This window comes from Enhydra lutris, unplaced genomic scaffold, assembly GCF_002288905.1.
Source record: "Enhydra lutris kenyoni isolate GAN:26980312 unplaced genomic scaffold, ASM228890v2 scaffoldscaffold69, whole genome shotgun sequence".
Classification (NCBI taxonomy): Eukaryota; Metazoa; Chordata; class Mammalia; order Carnivora; family Mustelidae; genus Enhydra; species Enhydra lutris.
Window position 1 is genome coordinate 4,561,049 of NW_019154153.1, and position 17,870 is coordinate 4,578,918.

Genomic DNA, 17,870 nt, shown 5'->3' on the forward strand with positions numbered 1-17,870 from the left:
CAAAATGCAAAGAGTGGGTTTGGGGGCTCAGTGAATCTACTCCTGCATTTCATGACATCCGGAAGTTGCTGGGTATGCTGGAAGATAACAGTCCTGGTGCAGCTGTCAGCATCCTCATGAGGGATGTTGTCGACATGGGCAATGGCAAGTCTCCTAAGAGCCCCCTCAAAGTCAGTGGATACGCGCTAAGGGAAGCCAGAAATGCAGAAGAAAGAGGAGGAAGAGACTCAGTGTGAGTACATATGATGTGGTCCTACAGGGTCTCCTGGAAACCCTTGGGAGGGTCTTTGTAAAGGGAGAGGGTGGTAAGGGATTCTCTGTAACAAGAGGGCCTAAGAAGAGGAAGTTTGGGTGATTTTTATTTAGTGTGACACAGGCTGGAGTGGCCTGGTTATACTGGAGTTCCTACTACATCATTTGAACCCTCCCTGGCATGCCAATAGACAAAAACAAACTCTGATCCCAGGGCCAGGGAAAGAAGACCTTTGTTCTGATTAGAGAAAAGTCCAGTAGCTCACTGGTCTAATCTCCCTCTTTCTTACCCACCCAAATTTAGGTCATGATTCTATAGGACTGGAAAGTTTATTCCAAACTCAGTCTGGGAAAGGGCAGTAAGAAGAACAGTGTCAGAGACTCTATCATCCAAACACTGGAAGGAAGGAAAAGCCCAGTCTGGTCTTAAAACTTGAGATAAAATGAGGCACAGGGAAGAAGACAAGATTTGTTCAGAGCCTCCCAGCAGGAAACCACAACCCGAAACTTCCAGGGTCTGGTTTATGGGCCAGGAGGAAAACATACAGATTTTTAAAAGATTTTTTAAAAAAAGGAAGAAAGGAAGGAAGGAAGGATGAAAGAAAGAAAGAAAGAAAGGAAGGAAGGAAAGAAAGAAAGAAAGAGAGAGAGAAAGAGAGAAAAGGCTATCTTTGCAGGCTGGAAAAGAGCCAGGGCATACATGTAAAGTTGTTCTGGTATCATTCTCTCCCTTCTTCCTCCACCATCCACCTGCTAAAGTGCCGGGTCTTTCCTTCCTTCCTGTGATTAATCTCACATTTGTTCAGCATGCATTAACTAGGTCCTGATGTAGTTGTATGGCAGATTTGGCTACTGAATAAGCGGAGTTTTCCAGAAGTTAAATAAAAAAATCAACATCCTCCATACCTGCAAGTGTGGTATGCAACCCGGACTGACCCCACGCAAAGCACTTACTAAGTGGATGTGACAGGAAGAACCGCAGCAGAATACAGGTTGATAGGTGCCATTTCGATGGAGTGACCCTGTCTAGAGCCATTGTCAGGCTTACAGATACTCTGGCCTCTGGGAGTGGGGTGTACTTTTTATACTTGTGCCTGTGCTGGAGAGTAACATAACAGCAGGTGAAGTTTTGCTGAGTTAAGTCGGTCACATCCGGCCACATGCTGTATACCATCACACCCCTTTACTGAGGTTTACAGTGAGCCTCATTCTGGGTCAGTCACTTTATAACAACCCTGGAGTAGGTTTTATCAGGCCCACCTTTTATTTTTATTTTATTTTATTTATTTTATTTTATTTTATTTTATTTTATTTTATTTTTTGCAGATGGGAAATTAAGGACTCCAAGAAGTGAAGCCATGTGCCCAAAGTCAGAGTTAAAATGTAAGAATGTGGACTGAAAACCAGGTCTGTGAGGCTCTGAGGTCTGGGCTCCTTCCACTGGTAGAGTCAGAAAGACATGGGCTCTGAGCAGTCTTCAACCCCTTACCAGGTTTGTGACTTGAGCACAGCTCTTTAACCTTTGAGCTGTCCTTTCTTGTTCTATAAAACAGGGGCGAAGATGTAGCTAACTTCCGGGGGCAGTGTGAGGACTCAGTGGGTAGTTTGCAGAATGCACTTAGCACAGTGCCTGGTCTGGAGTGGGCACTTGGCCTGAAGTCACTATTCTGAAGTCACCAGGCTCCTTCTCCCTTCTGTGGGGCATAAGAGACTAAGAGACAGCTCTTAGCTGTCTTCTTTGCAAGCAGTGTTTTCATCCCAGGAGAGGAAAGCTCTTCCCTCTGGGAAGCCACAGCTGCATTTGAATTAAAAGCATACCTGGATGGTCCAAGAAATGGAAGCCACTCTTCCCTTGCCATGTGATTTTTTAAAACATCACCTAACCCTTATGTTGTTTTTCCTGTGGAATAACTTGAATAATCCATGACTCAGACAGGTGTGTTAGGATGATAATTTATTTTTGTTCTCCCGCAGGTAAATTAACCATAGAGTGGACTCGTCCTGGTAAGATGAAGACTGTGGCTGCTTCTCCAGCAACTCAGCTCACTGCTTTCTGGACCATCATCTGTGACCACTACTGTGTACTGTGAGCCAGAACGTTAATTGGAATACATTTCGGAGCCAAGAATCATTAGACAGGTAGAAATTCTATTTGAGTGTACCTGGATACATAAAATCAGTCAAAGAGAGGTGATTTTTGGATAATCTGCTGATTTGCCACATTCAGGCGTCGATATGGACCATTGAGACTTGATGGGGTTATGCTGACTACAATCTGAGAGCCTGTGTTGCCAAGAAATTCACTGGTACAGGCATCTGGGTGGCTCAGTCGCTTAAGTACCCACTTTCAGCTCAGGTCATGATCTCGGGGTCCTGGGATCGGCTGGAGTCCAGTCGCTACTCAGTGGAGAGTCTGCTTCTCCCTCTCCTCTGTCCCTCCCCGCTGCTCATGTGCTCTCTCTTGCTCACTCTCTCTCTCAACTAAATAAATAAAAATCTAAAAAAATAAAATCGCTGGTTCTCCCATTGAGCTCTATCCCCTGAGAAGTGTTGGAGAAATGAAGTGATGACCATTTATAATGACTGTTTGGCTATAGTCTTTGAGGCTGCTAGAATTAGGAAACGCTGTTAAGAAAAAAAGAGGGGGACTCCTTTTGACCTCTAGAAAGCCCTAATGATAGCCCAGTGCTGGAAGGAACATTGTAAGGAACATTATCTACAAGTCTCTTTTGTAAATCTCTGACCTGACAGGAATGTAACTTTCCACTCAGTCACTCTTATGAGTGGGAGGGAGAGGCTGATCTACTACTCCTCAGCCTTTGTTTTGGCCATCAGAGTTGAATTTTGGTTTCAGATGCATGTGACCAGTCTTCGTTGTGATGGGTGTGATTAGATTCATAGTTTACACCATGCATAAAATGACAAAGCAGAAAAGGGATGTAGAGCTTGTCTCCTGCGAACCTCCTCTTTTTAAGAAATGGGCTCAAGACGTAAAGTGACTTTCTCAAAGCCACCCACCCATTTAATGCTGGAGCTGGGACTAGGGCACAGGTCTGTTGACCCCTGCAGTGACACTCTTTCTCCACATGGTGCTGTGTCTCATCTGATGTAGGTAGATACATGGTCTTGTATGATGAGATGCTGGGAAGGAAACTGACTTTTATTAGAATGCTGTTTCCTAGGAACCATGTTAGGTGTTTCATCGACACCGGCTCATTTTATTGTCACACCCTTCTGTCAGGGCGAGATCACCATTAAGCCATTTTCCCACAGATGGAGAGAGGTTAACCTACTGGGCTGTAAGACCACAAAGCTCTTTCCTCTGGGAAGAGAAGAAAGAGATAAGGGTGGTGAAATGGTCCAGAAAGGAAACAGATGGAATCTCGCACAGTTTTGTTTAGCTACCTCCATACATTGTGCATTTTCAGGTGGGGTTATCCCTGAGACACCAGAGATCAGCCCTGCCCTAGGGCAGGCCGTAATGTGTCATGCCTCAAGTGACATCAGTATATAATGTATCTGGGACAGGGACAAGGCTGAAAAATTTTTACCCATAAAAGTTGCAGAGGCACACAGGAACTTTAGAATCTTGAGAGAGAGTGTGTCCCCAGCTTTACTTGCATGGAGGCTACTATGTTTCTGATCCAGACCCTATCGTCTCCAGGATCTCTCTGTCCATATCAATAGACATATTTTTTTGCAGGGCCTACGTGACTATAAACCAATGATTATAGCTATATCTAACCTATTAGAACCAATCTATATGACCCTTGATAGGACCTGAATCCATTACCAACTTTTCCTGGGAGAAGAGGTATCATCAGGATAGGTATAGTCCTTTCATCTTTTTGTCCAGAATGCCTAGCACAGTGCTTGGATCCTAGTACTTAATATAAGGGCTAATGGAAGCAAATGTTTATTGATCTACTGGACTGGATAAATGGAATCGCTTTCTAGTTAGCCTTGGAAGATTCAGGAGGAACTTTCCAGAAAAAGGTGTCTTTATGAAAGTTTTGAAAAAAGAGGGAAGAAGTGGAGTATACAACTTCTGCCAAGAGGAAAAAGCCAATTTCTATTGTGATAGCATTTTAGAAGGACTATTTAAGTACCTTTATGTTTCTGCTACTATATCCCTCTTCCAGGGCCCTTCTCTGAAGAAGGTTCTGTTCCATCATAGGCCACTGAGAAAACCTAGATGTCTTTTTGAGTCCTCCTCACCCTGAAAGAAAGGCAGGTAACAATGGTATTCAATTTTTCTAGGGGTATAGAACACCAACGATTAAGCTATTAATGTAAACCTACTGAGAAAATGCCTCTCAAGTATTGTTAGAATAAATAATGAAACCAAACACTTTCATATCCAGCACAAAACAACAATGAATTGATTTATTCAGACATGATCAGAGCAAGAAAGAAATAACATTCTGGTTTTAATGGACAAAGGAAAGGGAAAAGAAACCCAAACTCTGCAGGTGCTGGTGACACTCTGGCAAGTTGTCCTTTGGGATGTAATTTAAGAAATAATGGGCCCTTGCATTAGGGAGAAATAGGACTGCAGAGGCTTTTGTGCAGGAGAACTGCTCAGGTGTGGGGCTGGATGGAGGCTCAGCCAGGTAGCTAGCTGGCTGCTGCAGCCTTGGCGTGGCTCCCATCTGGCCCAGAAGACACTAAGAACACTGCTGGGTGAGCTGCCATGAGGTGGTGATGGATCACGTCTGTGGCCTGATTCTTGAGGAGCCATGGATTCACTGCAGCGTGCTGTGGCCATATGTAAGCCCAGGCCACACGTGAGGTTCTCCTAGGAGGAGGAAGGAGAAGCCACATGACATAGCTTATACATCTTTTATTGTAGCAATCATATTTGAATGAGCCAGAGTCCGGGCTTTCCCAGACAGCATGGTCTGCAAGTTAAGAGACACTGTACCCTGATGGCAGGGCTATGGGATTTGGGGAAGCCACGAAGGGTTGACTGGCTCCTGAAGTTGAGCGACTACATGGTCTTCACCTCCTGGAGGGCTCAGAAATGAAAGGAGACAATTCTCGAGCCACCACATGGGATGGATGGAACCTTCGAGGTCTTGTTCAACCTTCTAGGGTTTGCAGTTCCCCTGCAACAGCTATGCCAAATGATTACTCTGACTGAACCCTTCTAGTGGCAGGAAATTCACTTCTCTGGGGCATCTCACAAAGCTAGATAACTTTTCCAATTAATAGTCCTTCCCAAGAGTCCCATTCCAACCTTTGTATGCTGGTTCAACCATCAGCACATTTTCACTCTCAAGAACTTTGTGGCTGTCAAGGTGTGTGAGAGGTGTGTGAGCATTGGACCTTTCCATACTGGGAGGGTTCCTATAGTTTTGGGGGGTCCTTTCTATAATTTAGGGACCTTCTTTTTCCGTGGGTCCTTTCATCTTTTCCATGTATACTTATCCAAATTGTCCTCAACCATGACTGCACATTAGAATCAACTAGAAAATTAGAAGAAAAAAAAATCTTAATGCCAGACCTCATCAAAGCATCCTGTCTGGGGTTTGAACCAAAGCACTGGTATTTTTAAAGTTCCCCAGATGATTCCACTGTGTTAAGTTTGAGAACCACTTGTTCTAGTCACAGAATCTGGTTAACCTCTTTAAAAGGTCATGCTGTAGAATAAAGCATCCCAGATTTGAAGCCTGACTCTCTCATTTGGGTAGCTCTTTGTGTTGTTGTGTTCTCATGTGTTCTTTGGGGATAACAGCAGTCCTGTCTGAAAAGAGTTGTCAAAAGAACTGCCTGAGGACAAGCTAAGTCTAGAGGGTCTCTGGCATGTAATATGTGCTTTATAAAGTTTGACTCAGGGCCTAGGACAGGGCCTACCCAATGTTAACGCAACATTTGTGGTCTTACCACAAGCCAAGCCTTAGCCTACACAATTCACATGTACTGGTTAACGCACTTTGTCGCCTCGAAGACATAAGCAAAATGTGTCTTCAGGACATTTTACCTGGCAGGGCATATTGTTCCAGATTATCTATTTAATGTACATCTCAGTGAAAAACCTGTATCTCTTGTCATCCCATATATCTTCTTGCTTCCCACCAAAATCCCTCCTAAAGCTCTTCTATGAAAATTCTATACACTTTCAAAACTAATTTCCGAGCTCCTCAATGGTCAGTCAACCTTTTCTTGTCCATTGTCAAGCCCACTGTTTGTTAATGAGCTAGGCATATAACAGAGGCCCAGTAAGTTCTTTGTGGAATGATGAAATTGACCTTGTAATAACTATGCTAATATTTTTAGGCAAAAGAGAGGGAGGAAGACTGAATTCCCGTGAATGGTGAGGTAGTGGGGATGCCTACTTATGTTCTAGGCACTTTTCATGCATCATTAATTTTCATAACTGTAGGTGATGAATGTTCAGGTAATCTTTTGCTGTGTAACAAAGCACGCCAGGACTAAGTCTCTTAAGGTAACAATTCTTTTGTTTGTGAATTTGTAATTAGGTGGGAGTGCAACAGGGATAGCTCCCTGCTCCCAAGACAGCTCAACAGAGGACGGTAGTATCCACTTTTTCTTTCTTTCTTTTTTTTTTTAAAGATTTTATTTATTTGATAGAGATCACAAGTAGATGGAGAGCAAGCAGAGAGAGAGAGAGGGGGAAGCACGCTCCCCGCCGAGCAGAGAGCCCGATGTGGGGGCTCAATCCCAGGACCCTGGGATCATGGCCTGAGCCGAAGGCAGAGGCTTTAACCCACTCTGCCACCCAGGTGCCCCTAGTATCCACTTTCAAGACCGCTCACTCCAGCCATTATGGAACAAACTTGGTAGCCTAGGGTCCCCACTTGCAACCCCAGGTTGGCTCTGGGTTGGATGGATTGGAATAGGAAACTTGCCAGGAGAATGCAGCTCTCTATCTTAGCCTCTCTACTCCCCATTCTAAGGGGAGCTGTGTCTGTGCTTGGGGAGAAGCCAAGCGAAGCAAAAGATTTCAACAGAGAACGGAGGAAACACACCCACTGAGGTTCTCATAGCAACACAATCACGCACAGGCAGCAGCCTATTTCGGTGGGAGCTTGTCTCAGCTCCCCTCCTCCCTGGTTAGTCACAGAATGGATGCACTGCACAGGCAGAAACAGTGTGGGGTGGGGTGGGGGGGAGAGTGGTGTACCGAAAGTCAAGAAGCTGGGGAGCTGCTCTCAGATGTTCCCTCAGCTGACCAAAGGAACATGGACAAATGTCGTCCTTTCTCTGATCTCCGGGTCATTATTTATAAAATGAGAGGACGAAATGCCGTGAGGACCTTTCCTTTCTGATTTTCATTAATTGTATGAATACCGAGGCTCTCTTGGTAGGGGATGAGATGTCTCAATCTTTTGTTTCTGAGAAAGATGCTAAGAGAAATTTGGGTTCAAGAGGGTAAAAGTCATTCTTCAGATTCATCACATTCATCCCCCTGTAACTTTCTGCCTGTTGGCAGGATGTGAACGGGAAAGAGGATGACCACATGTTGCAAAAGATTCTGCTCATTCACCCCAACGCTAGTCAAGGTCTGTGGTCTGAGAAAGGAAAAGGTTAAGGAGTTAGGCTCATCTTTCATTTATATTCACTCCTTCTACAACACACACACACACACACACACACACACACACACACACCCCACACTCCCAGGAGCCCATTAACTCAAGCCTATTGCCCATTGTCTCGTCACTCTTTTTCCTCTCCACTCCCACTTCTCTCCCTCCTCCACTTATTGCAATGAATCCTCTCTTTCCCCTAGGATCAGGTGATGGAGGCATCTTTAGATTCTGGCCCATTTCTTCAATGGACTCTGAGGTTAGTTGAGGACAACCAGGCTCCCATTTCCTGGCTGTCAAAGGTGATGATAAAAACAAATAGGGCATGCATGCGGGACTGATCTCCCTATGTAAGTACAGGGTTGAAGTGAAGAGAGCTAGGGGGCTCAGGAGCTTCTTTCAGGTTCCTGTCCTTGACTTGTGGGTTGAAAGCTTGAAAGTGCAGCTGTCTTTGAAGAAGTCCAGCCTGACTGGCCTGTTGCAAAGGGAGAGACAGAGTGCCTCTCCCTTGTTCTATTTCCCACCCGCCTGACAGATGGCCAGTAAGACAGAGAAAAAGAAGCTCTCAAAGTGAAGACAAGAATGCATTGTATAAAAATTCACACCCCCTGCTGCCGCCCAAACTCCCTTAAAAAAGGATCAAGAGAATCCTAATGGGTATGTGACATCCTCCCTCTCTCCCATAAAAGGGACTTCAAAATCTGGTGACGATGGGGGAGGAGTGAAGAGGGAAAAGAGAAATGTGTGGGCAGGGGGCTGCTAGGGAAGACTGAGGTAGGGGGAACAGGACTGCAGGCTCATCCATTTGACTTTCTCCTACCGTCTTTCCCAAACCACCTCTGGCTGAACCTCTGGCCCAACCTCTCAGCCTGACAGAGGCTTGGAGCTCTGAGTGCCTGGACAGGGTCAGTGGGAGAAAAGGAGAGATGATCACACACTTAGTCCTAGAGTTGAAGGAGTTAAAGACCCTTCCTCACCCAGACACCCACCCCTTCGCTCCCGAAACCATAATTCGCCAAGGAAGGAACCCAGAACTGACGGAGGAGCTGGGGAGTTGGGGGTGGGGTGGGGTGGGGGCGAGGTAACTATGGCCCAATCTTGCCCAGAGCTGGTCCTCGGTGGGAGGACGAACACCCGGGTCTAAGAACCTGCAAGAGCCCAGCTCCGGCGCCTGCTTTCTCCGAGCCTCCCGCGTGCCCCTGCAGCGTCCGCACGGCCCTTGCCCTCGCTCAAGTTGTCCACAGCGCCCGGGAGTGGAGGCGGCCAAGAGACCCCTGGAGCCGGGGTGGGGGGAGGCGGCGGGCCTGGGGGCGCTGGGGGCCCTCGGTCTGCGCCCAGCCGCCGCCCGCTCTACCGAACCTCCTACCCCGCCCCCACTCACCCGGCTCAGCCCCTAGGAGAGACGCGCAGGAAGCGTGTTGCTTCGCCCAGCCGATCTGCAGAAGTTGAGAGGAGTTGGTGGCTGCCTCCGGCCGGCCGGACTTTGAGATCAGCGGGGAGAGGAGACGCCGCCGCTACCGCGGAGCCTTCGGGGCTGCCTCCCTCCAGCTTAGCCCGCAGCGCGGGTGGAGAGGGGCGGGGAGGGGGTCGGGTGCGCGAGAAGAACTTGAAACTGTGTGAAGGAATCCGAAGCAGATGAGAAGGGAGGAAAATAAAACAAAGTGGAGACTGCAGAAAAGACTCAACCGTAGTTGATTGTATAGGCTGACGCTCCAGCAGAGGGGCTGGGTTGGGTTTTTTTTTTTTTTTTCCTCCCATTCTCTCTCTCTCTCTCTCTCTCTTTTAAAGCTACACCAGCTCTCTCTTTCTCTACTATCTCTGTATCACCAAACCCTTGCTGGCTCTTATGGGCATGAAACACTCCTCCCGCTGCCTGCTCCTAAGGAGGAAAATGGCGGAGAACGCTGCCGAGAACACCGAGGTAAGGAGGCGAGAGGGCCCGGGCTCTAGGCGACCCCGTCAGCCCACCCCGGACCACCGCGCCGCCGCCGCTGTCGCTACCGCCGCTGCCGCCGCCGCCGCCGCTGCTCTGCACCTAGTGCCAAACTTTCCCCGGCTCCATCCCGCTTGCTTCTGCCGGCCGTGTGTGTGTGTGTGTGTGTGTGTGTGTGTGTGTGTGTGTGTGTTGAGGGAAAGACAGTGCATGTCTCAGGTCCCCTCCCTCTTGAAAATGCAAAAGAGTCGCTCTCACCCCATCTCCCTCTCCTGCCACCCGCTGCTCGCTTCTCTTTCCCCAAGTCCCAAACCCTGGGCAGCAGCGCTCCCCTGCCCTCTCCTCTGGGCTGCATTAGGGGTCCAGAGTCCCGGCTTTGTGCAAAGCTGGGATGGGTGATCCTGGGGCCACGTTTGCTCCCTGCAGTGCCTTGACAACATCTCCAGACGCTGCCTCAGCTTTACCCTTCAAGCTCGTGTCAGTCCCCAGCTCTCGGTCCCCGCAGCACCGCGGGAGAGCTCCGGGCCGTTGGGGGGTGGTGGGGGGCAAACCGCGCCGGTGGTGGGACCTGGGCACCACCAACAGACCCTCGCGCCCAGATCCGGGCCCGGGAGAGGTCTGCAGTCCTCGAACGTTTGAGCCGCCTCGCGGGCGCTAAACCCGGGTAGGGAGCACTGGCCGCTGCCACCTTCAGAACCAGGGACAGCGCCCGCTCCTGCCGCAGCCGAGCCCGCGCTGGGTGGGGGCTCCGCGCCGCAGGCTGCAGCGACAAATGGGTCTGCAGCCTCTGGTCCCGCAGCAGCTTTGGAAGAGGTCGCTCTGGCTCCGCAAATTGCGTTCTTGCCCCCCGCCTTCGGCAGCCTAATAGCTGCCCTTTCTCTGCTCTCGAGTTGGCCGTGAGCCTCTAAGAGCCCTGCTGGGTTTTGCGTCCCGAGACTGGAGGCTATGTTGCCTAGCCTCGCACTGACCCTGCTGTCGATACAACTGGACTAGTCCGTCGGCTCTAGGCACCTGTAGTCACGAAGGGGATCAGCGTGGGCAGCCCCCTTACCTTCCTGGAGAAACGGTGCGCCGAGGTGGGGGCGGAGTGGGGTATGTGTGTGAAGATCATCCCTTACTCGGTGGCAGGAAAAAGACAAGAGAGCAAACTCCCGGGCTCTATTAATAGCCGGGTGTCTGGTGGGGCTGCCGTACATTTCACATATGGTTACCCATATGCAGCGTGGGGCGGGGATGGAGGTGTGGCGCGGGGATTGTCCCTCTGTCTTGCTGGAATGCAAATAGGTGCAGAGACCCTTCCGATCTTCTTCAGTAAGGTCTTAACTGCAGCTAACCCTTACCCCACAGCATAGGCAACAAAGCTTTTGCAATCCCCGTTCTCTGAGAGGCTAGAAGCAGCATGCATCTGGCAATTGTTGATTTCGAAAAACAAACACGCTGTGGGGCTTGAAAACAGTAGGGCATTCAGTAGCTAACGCTGTCTCCTTGAGTTAGGGCAAAGCCAGCATGCCTACCATCCCCCGGACACTTCCTCTTCCCAGCCAGCAAAGACGCCTAGGCTCACAGCTGAGAGTTAGCCTTACCAATCCCCTTGCACTCCTCCCTCTGATCGCCCACCCTCGGAAGAGGTTGCTAAAAATAGCTCAGAGTCAAGGCTGCACTTCTGTAAAGTGTTGGACCAGTGGGCACGTAACAGTCCCTGCAGCCAGGTGGCTGGAACAGCTTTCTCCTGCTCTTCCCTCCCCCATCTCGGTTTCTAAAAAAAAAAAAGTTTTCACGGGTCTCTAAGCCCCCGCACCCCGGCTGTTGCGCTTGGTCTGGGGTGCAGACCCCTGCCAGATTCCGCAGTGTGCAGTAGCGGCTGCTGAGCTCCCCACCTTGGCCAGGGTTAAAGGCGTCCAGAGCAGGCAGAGCGATGTGCGCCAGGCTATTTTTACTTGCTTCCCCCGCGGCTCCAAGCTCCCCCTTCTCAGCAGTTGCACATGCCAGCTCTGCTCAAGGCATCAATGAAAACAGCAGTAGAGGCGGCCGAGTTCCTGGGAGGAAAAAAAAAATTAAAACACGTTGCATGCCTGGCACAAAGGTGGGGGTGGGGAGGGAGAGACCCAGCTGGGGCTCTTTGGAGAGGAGTGAGTCTGGGGGTTCAGTTCTTAGCAACTTCCCTTGAGAAGGAGAGGATTCAGACTTGGTCAAACGTGCCCAGTGGAGGCATCCTGGCGCGTGACAATCACTTGGTTTTCCTCCAGGAACTGGCTGTTTTTGGAATACACCAAGACTAGAGCAGTATTTCCAAAAGTGGAGGTATTATGGGTTTGCCTGCATTATGGTGAGAGAGAGAGAGAGAGAGAGAGAGAGAGAGAGGCAAGGACACCTGTGTGTGTGTGTGTGTGTGCGCGCACGCACGTGTGTGCGCCCAGGGAATGCTGCTGATGGTGGTGGTCCTTGTTGCCAATTCAACGTCTTTATCAGACACTGTACTAGGAATAATAGGTACTTTAGAATGAAAGATGAAGCCAACCAGGTCCTGGCCCATAAGGAGCTCACAGTCTGGTGGACCACAGTGCCCAATAATTCGGATAATTCTGTAGTGCATTTTCCTGCCTTTTGTTAGTGTTGTTTGCAAGCACTTTATCTCCTTTCCTCTTACAATAATCCTGTGAGGTAAGCAAAGGTTAGTATTCATTTCATGTCTGCATATTATAAATGAGGACACGGGGGCTGGGAGGTCAAGCAGTCTCTGAGAGTCACCTGATGGGCCAGGACAGCCCTGGGACACAGACTGCTGTCACTTCTGACTCATTGCCCTTTGCCCTACACTTGCTACTTTAAAAAAGATGGCATGTGTGAATGGAGTGGGTGAGGAGTGGGGAGGACAGAGATACTTTGGAAGGGAGAGATGCAATGTTGGGGGTAGGCAAGGACGATGAGAGAAAGCATTTTTTTTCACAAGGTAAAGATAGGCAGTGGGAGAGGAGGGAGAAAGTGAAGAATAAAGAATAAAGCTACTTATATTGTGAGCAAAGCCTCCCTCATTAAGTGAAGTTCAGGGCTGGGGCAGTGGGAACATCAAGGGCGCGGGCTTGGTGGGCACAGTGTGTTCTGGGTACACTCTTTAACTACTTTGACTTCAGTCCCCCCACGGGTTCCCCTTATGGTACAGACTAAGGAAATGCTCTGACAGCCCCTGGCACAGGGTATACACAAAGCAGTGTTAGATCCATTTACGACGCTTTATCAGGTTCCTTGATATGTTTCTCCTCCTCAGCTAAAGGTCTTATCACCTCTGCTCCCTACACATCATCAGAAACTTTCTGACATGGCCTTCTGAAAGGTCTGCAAACCTCTAGTCTGACTGTTCCCTTCTACTGTTTTATTCAGCTCACTATCAGTGCCCAAGGCCCGTCATCTGCACTTTTGCCTTTACCACAGCAGTAGTGTATCAGCCACAGGTCCTCTTCTCTAAACCCACCCCATTATCACTCAGAAGCACAAATATGCTCAGGATCACACATCTCTTTAAAAACTTGCCATGTTGTCCTACTGCATACAGTATACAAGATAAAGCCCAGTTTCCCTAGAATAGCGTACAAAGTCCTTTAATATCTCCCCAGTGCAATTCGCTGAATAGACCACTTCCTGCCCAAATGCTTTTGTGTGTACTGGTCCCTCTGCCTGGGCTGCCCTTTCCCCTTCTTCTCTGGAGAAAAAAAAAAAAAAAGTCTTCCTTAACTGGCAACACTCAACTCAAAGGTCATTTCCTCTGGGCAACCTTCTGGGATCTCCCCTCATGGGGAGTAAGTACTCATTCTCCTTCTTCTGTGGTCTTACCACATGTCTCATTTTTCCCATTGTAAGCTGATTGGCTATTTATATGTCTATTTCTTCAGTTAGATAATGAACTTTTTTTTTTTTTTTTTTGGTATACGCTGTTCCTAACACTGTGCCTGACACACAGTAAATAATAAATGGTGATAAATATTGACTAAACTGATTCTTATGATTATGCACAAGCAAGCTCATGAGCCTTCTGGGTTTTAGTTACTCGTGACTTTCTGAAAATTGGGCTTTCTATCTCCTACCCCTTTGCTGCACTTCTGCTCAATTGTGGACATTTAAAACTCGAAATGAGTAAAGATTCTGGGAATCAAGTTGCTGTAGCAACTCGAAACATGGGTACCTTTTGGATATTCATGTACCTATTCAACATTCTGTAATGACTGACTCTTACTATGGGGTGTTCATCTGAATAGCAGATAAATTGATGAATCACAATGCCCAATTATGAACCATGGGGGAATAATGGACTTTTCTGAGCTGCTGCTTGCTTTGCTGATTCTTGGTGAAAGCCTGATGCATTATTTATGGTGATGACCCCCTGATTGGGGTTTTAGCACCTCAGAGGAGAGCCCCCAGGGGTGAGAAGAGAGTTTTAGCAAAGGAATCATTTTGAAGACTTTTTTTTTTTTTAATGTTCTATTGACTTACTGACCCAGGGAGAAAGAATAATTATGGGTTGGGGAAAATCTTACAAGGGGACAATAGGGTTAGGGTACCAGTGAGTGCTGCTCTATGAGTTGTAGGGAGCACTGAGCTGACTTCTGACATGGTGTATGTTGGTGGCTGTGGCTAATGGATTCCTCTCCTCTGGAAGTTCTTTTCAGCTGAAGGGTGTGGTTCTATAGTGTGAAGGTCAGTGAGTTGAGGAGGAAGAGAACAAAAGATATCAGGATACAGGCCCACTTCTTTGAGGATGGTCTGCATCCATGTCTCTTTCCAAAGAGCATGGGAGCTAACTATCTCAGCTCTAGAGTCAGACTGCTTGACTTAAAATCCAGCTCAGAACTCAGTAGATGTGGTGTTAGGTTGAGTATAACTTAATCTCTCTGGGCCTCATAAAATTGTTGTGATGATTAAATGAGTTAATTCATGCAAAGGGTTTAGAATATGGTGAGTGCTCAATAAATGTTTATGATTATTACCCTGCTAGCTTTTAGGAGTCTTGCTGAAAAAGTGCAAACCGGATGAACTCTCCCACTTCCTTATTTCTCCAGCTGAAATGATCCATAAATGATAATCCACATCGATGTTTCCTCCCTCAGCAAACACCAATTTCAATCCTTAAGTGAGCTCAGGAGAATTAAGAAGATACCCACACTTCCCCCTCCCCCACCCCCCCCAGGAAATTCGGCTTTTCAGAGTCCTAAATTGGCTTTTGGCTGTCAAGAAGGGTGAAACACAACATTCTCATCTCCAGTTCAGGAGTGGGTTTCATTTCCTCTTCTTTGCTAACTGCAATGCAAAGTGATTATCACATACCAGTGTGGAACGTGCAAAAATCTATAAAAACAGTGTGCTTACACCTTGGAGTCTACTGTGCCAGCAGGGGAAAAGTGGGCAGCATGACAACGTGTGAACTGCCAAGGTAACTGGAAGCCGGACTGTTGTGTGACTGTACTTACGATTGCACCATTGTGAAATGACTTAGTGAAAGCACGGAGAGAACACCGGCAGACAGGGACCTCCAAAAGGTCACTCTGTCCACACTCTCACTGCTGAACATACTTACTTAACCCAGGACACCAAGCTGGTTGCTTGGTCTCTCACTGAAAAGCTCAGGAGAAGGTGATTTCTCCATCTTACGTATTTTGTATCCTGGTGGGAAGTTCTCCCAGAAGTGGAGTTCAGTCTCTTCTATTATAAACCCAGTCACTCTTGTTTATATTATTCCAAAAGGAGATAAAAACTGTCTGGTTGCCTTTGCATTTGGGGCCTGTGTTAGGACTGTCTCACCCTCACTACTGGCTATTGTTCCAAGGTGTTTCAGCCCCCCGTGTCTCTGATATTCTGACATTAGCCTTCTCCTATGAATAACCACCTGTGATGGAGAGGGTTGTTTGTGAAGACTTGCCTTTCCTGTTATCCAGCCCATTGGATAGTTCACACGTCAGATGGCTTTTCTACTTCACTTGTTATTAGAATTCCCTCAAGCATCACAGCTTTCCCCAGATTTGTAATGGGTGACCCGTAAGTAAAGAGCTCTTTTAAAAGTGTAATTTTATAAGAGCAAACAGCTTTTCATTAAGTCATAAAATCTTAGAGCTGGATGGAAACTCAAATCATTTAAACCAAGAGATGGAAAATCTTCCCCAATATCACAGAGATTGTCAGTGCTGATGTTGAGACCATGTTTACAGCTAGGTCAATGCCATTTATACATTGGCATTTATTCATTGCCTTTGGTCCTTTAAATGTAGCATCTGATTTATTGTTCTTATTTTTTGTGCTAATTTTGTAGTATGTCCTGACATGTAATATCAAAAACCGGAGTTTCTATACATATAATCTAGGAACTGTGTATAATGAGATTGCGGTCCTTTCCAAATGACATTGAAAATGCTTTGGCCAATATCATCATGTTCAGTGTATGACATCACACATTACATACATACACACATGCAGAATATAGTGTATGTCAGACATACATACATGACATTATGAGTTACATATTATCCCCATTGTACAGATTAAGAAGCCAAAGCATAGACGGTTAGTGTTACTTGCCCAAGATCCTACAAGTAGTAAGTGATGGAACCGGGATTCAAACTCTTCTAGCCACCAAGACCCGTGCTTTTTTCCAGTCTACCAGGTTATGAAGGCATCAGAGGAACAGAGTAGAAACTTAAAATATGAAGAGAAAGAATGGAGAAATTAAGAGGAGAAATGAAGAATGGTGGATTTGGAAAAAAAGGAAAACAAGACATCAGTTCCACTTTCCTTTTTCTAGGCTTTCTTTCCCTGCCTCCCCCACCACCCTGCCATCCTCCTTTTCACAGTCACCAGTGCTATGCCCTGTGGGTGGCAGGGACCTGATATGACTTGTGGCTGGGACAATCCTCGTTCCACACCGCCTACTCATATAAGATATCCTTATGCCTAGAGTCCTTGTAGTGGGCTAGGGGAGAAACTCTTGTCTAACACAGTATGCCTCTTTTGGGGGGGGGTGGGGTGAAAAGAATAGCAAAGACTTCAGAACAGGAACTTTGGGCTTTAAATGTCTCTTTGTGGTTTTATCACCTATGTTTGTTTTCTAGGGATGCTGTAAGAAAGGATAGCAAACTGGCTAGCCTAAAACAACAGTAATTCATTTTCTCACAGTTCTGAAGTCCAGGTGTCAGTAGGGTTGGTATCTTCTGGAGGTTCTTAGGGGGAATTTGCTTCTCACTTCTTTCCTAACTTCTAGCTGCTGCCAGATATGCTTGATATTTTTTGGCGTGTCAACACATTGCTGCAATCTCTGCCTTCATCTTCACATGGCCTTCTTCCCCATGTCGGTGTGTGTCTGCATTTCTGCCTCTTTATAAGCACACCAGTCATACTGGATTAGAGCCCAACCTAATCTAGTATGATCTCGTCTGAACTTGATTACGTCTGCAAAGAACTTACTCCCAGATAGATTCATATTCTTGGTGCAGGGGTTAGGACTTCACATTTTGGGGGAGGGGGACTTGATTCAACTTGGTTCAACTCACATCCTCTGACACAGGGTCCACATGTATTAGGTCTGAGTTGAAAATGAAGACGAATGACTGAATGAATACATATTTCGGCCTGAGAATCGTTGCAAAGTTGATGAAGGTAGTTTCTCTCTTTCAAGTCCCTTTCCTCCTGCTCACTCACTCCTGTCCACCTTGCCCACTGGCTTCTCAGTGTCTCGACTGGGTCTTCCTCCATTACGGAATAGAAATAATTATAACAAGAGCTGCCATTTTAACGTCCATATTGTGGGTTGGGCACAGTGTTAAGTGCTTTTAAGCATCACTTTATTTAATTTACACAAGAAGATTACAATGCAGCTCTTTCTATTCCTATTTTGCAGTTAAAGAAGTGGGAACTTGCAGTGGTTGATTACAGAGCTAGAAAGTAACCAAGGTGAGGTATTCTCAGAACTGGAATGTGCTTTGCTGTTGACTCGGGTCTCTCTCCTGTTTTTAATCCACATCCCCAACTTTGAGCTTATTCTCGTCTTTGCCCCACACCAGCTCCCACTTGCTGAAAGCTTTGGGGGATTTGGGAAGGAGCTGATACACTTCTATGCATATTCCAGAAAGGACCTATGGTGAATTGGAGCCCCT

At 47.2% G+C, this 17,870-nt stretch overlaps 1 protein-coding gene across 1 annotated transcript in view; it reads left to right on the forward strand.

The window, feature by feature from the left end:
- Positions 1-9,337: 9,337 nt before the first annotated feature.
- Positions 9,338-17,870, forward strand: part of LOC111159779 (protein arginine methyltransferase 8) — a 110,375-nt gene continuing 101,842 nt past the window's right edge. Inside the window, exon 1 of the mRNA XM_022522382.1 lies at positions 9,338-9,726. Within this exon, the coding sequence (XP_022378090.1) occupies positions 9,652-9,726 (75 nt within the window). The 5' untranslated portion in view covers positions 9,338-9,651. The remainder of the gene's footprint in view (positions 9,727-17,870) is intronic.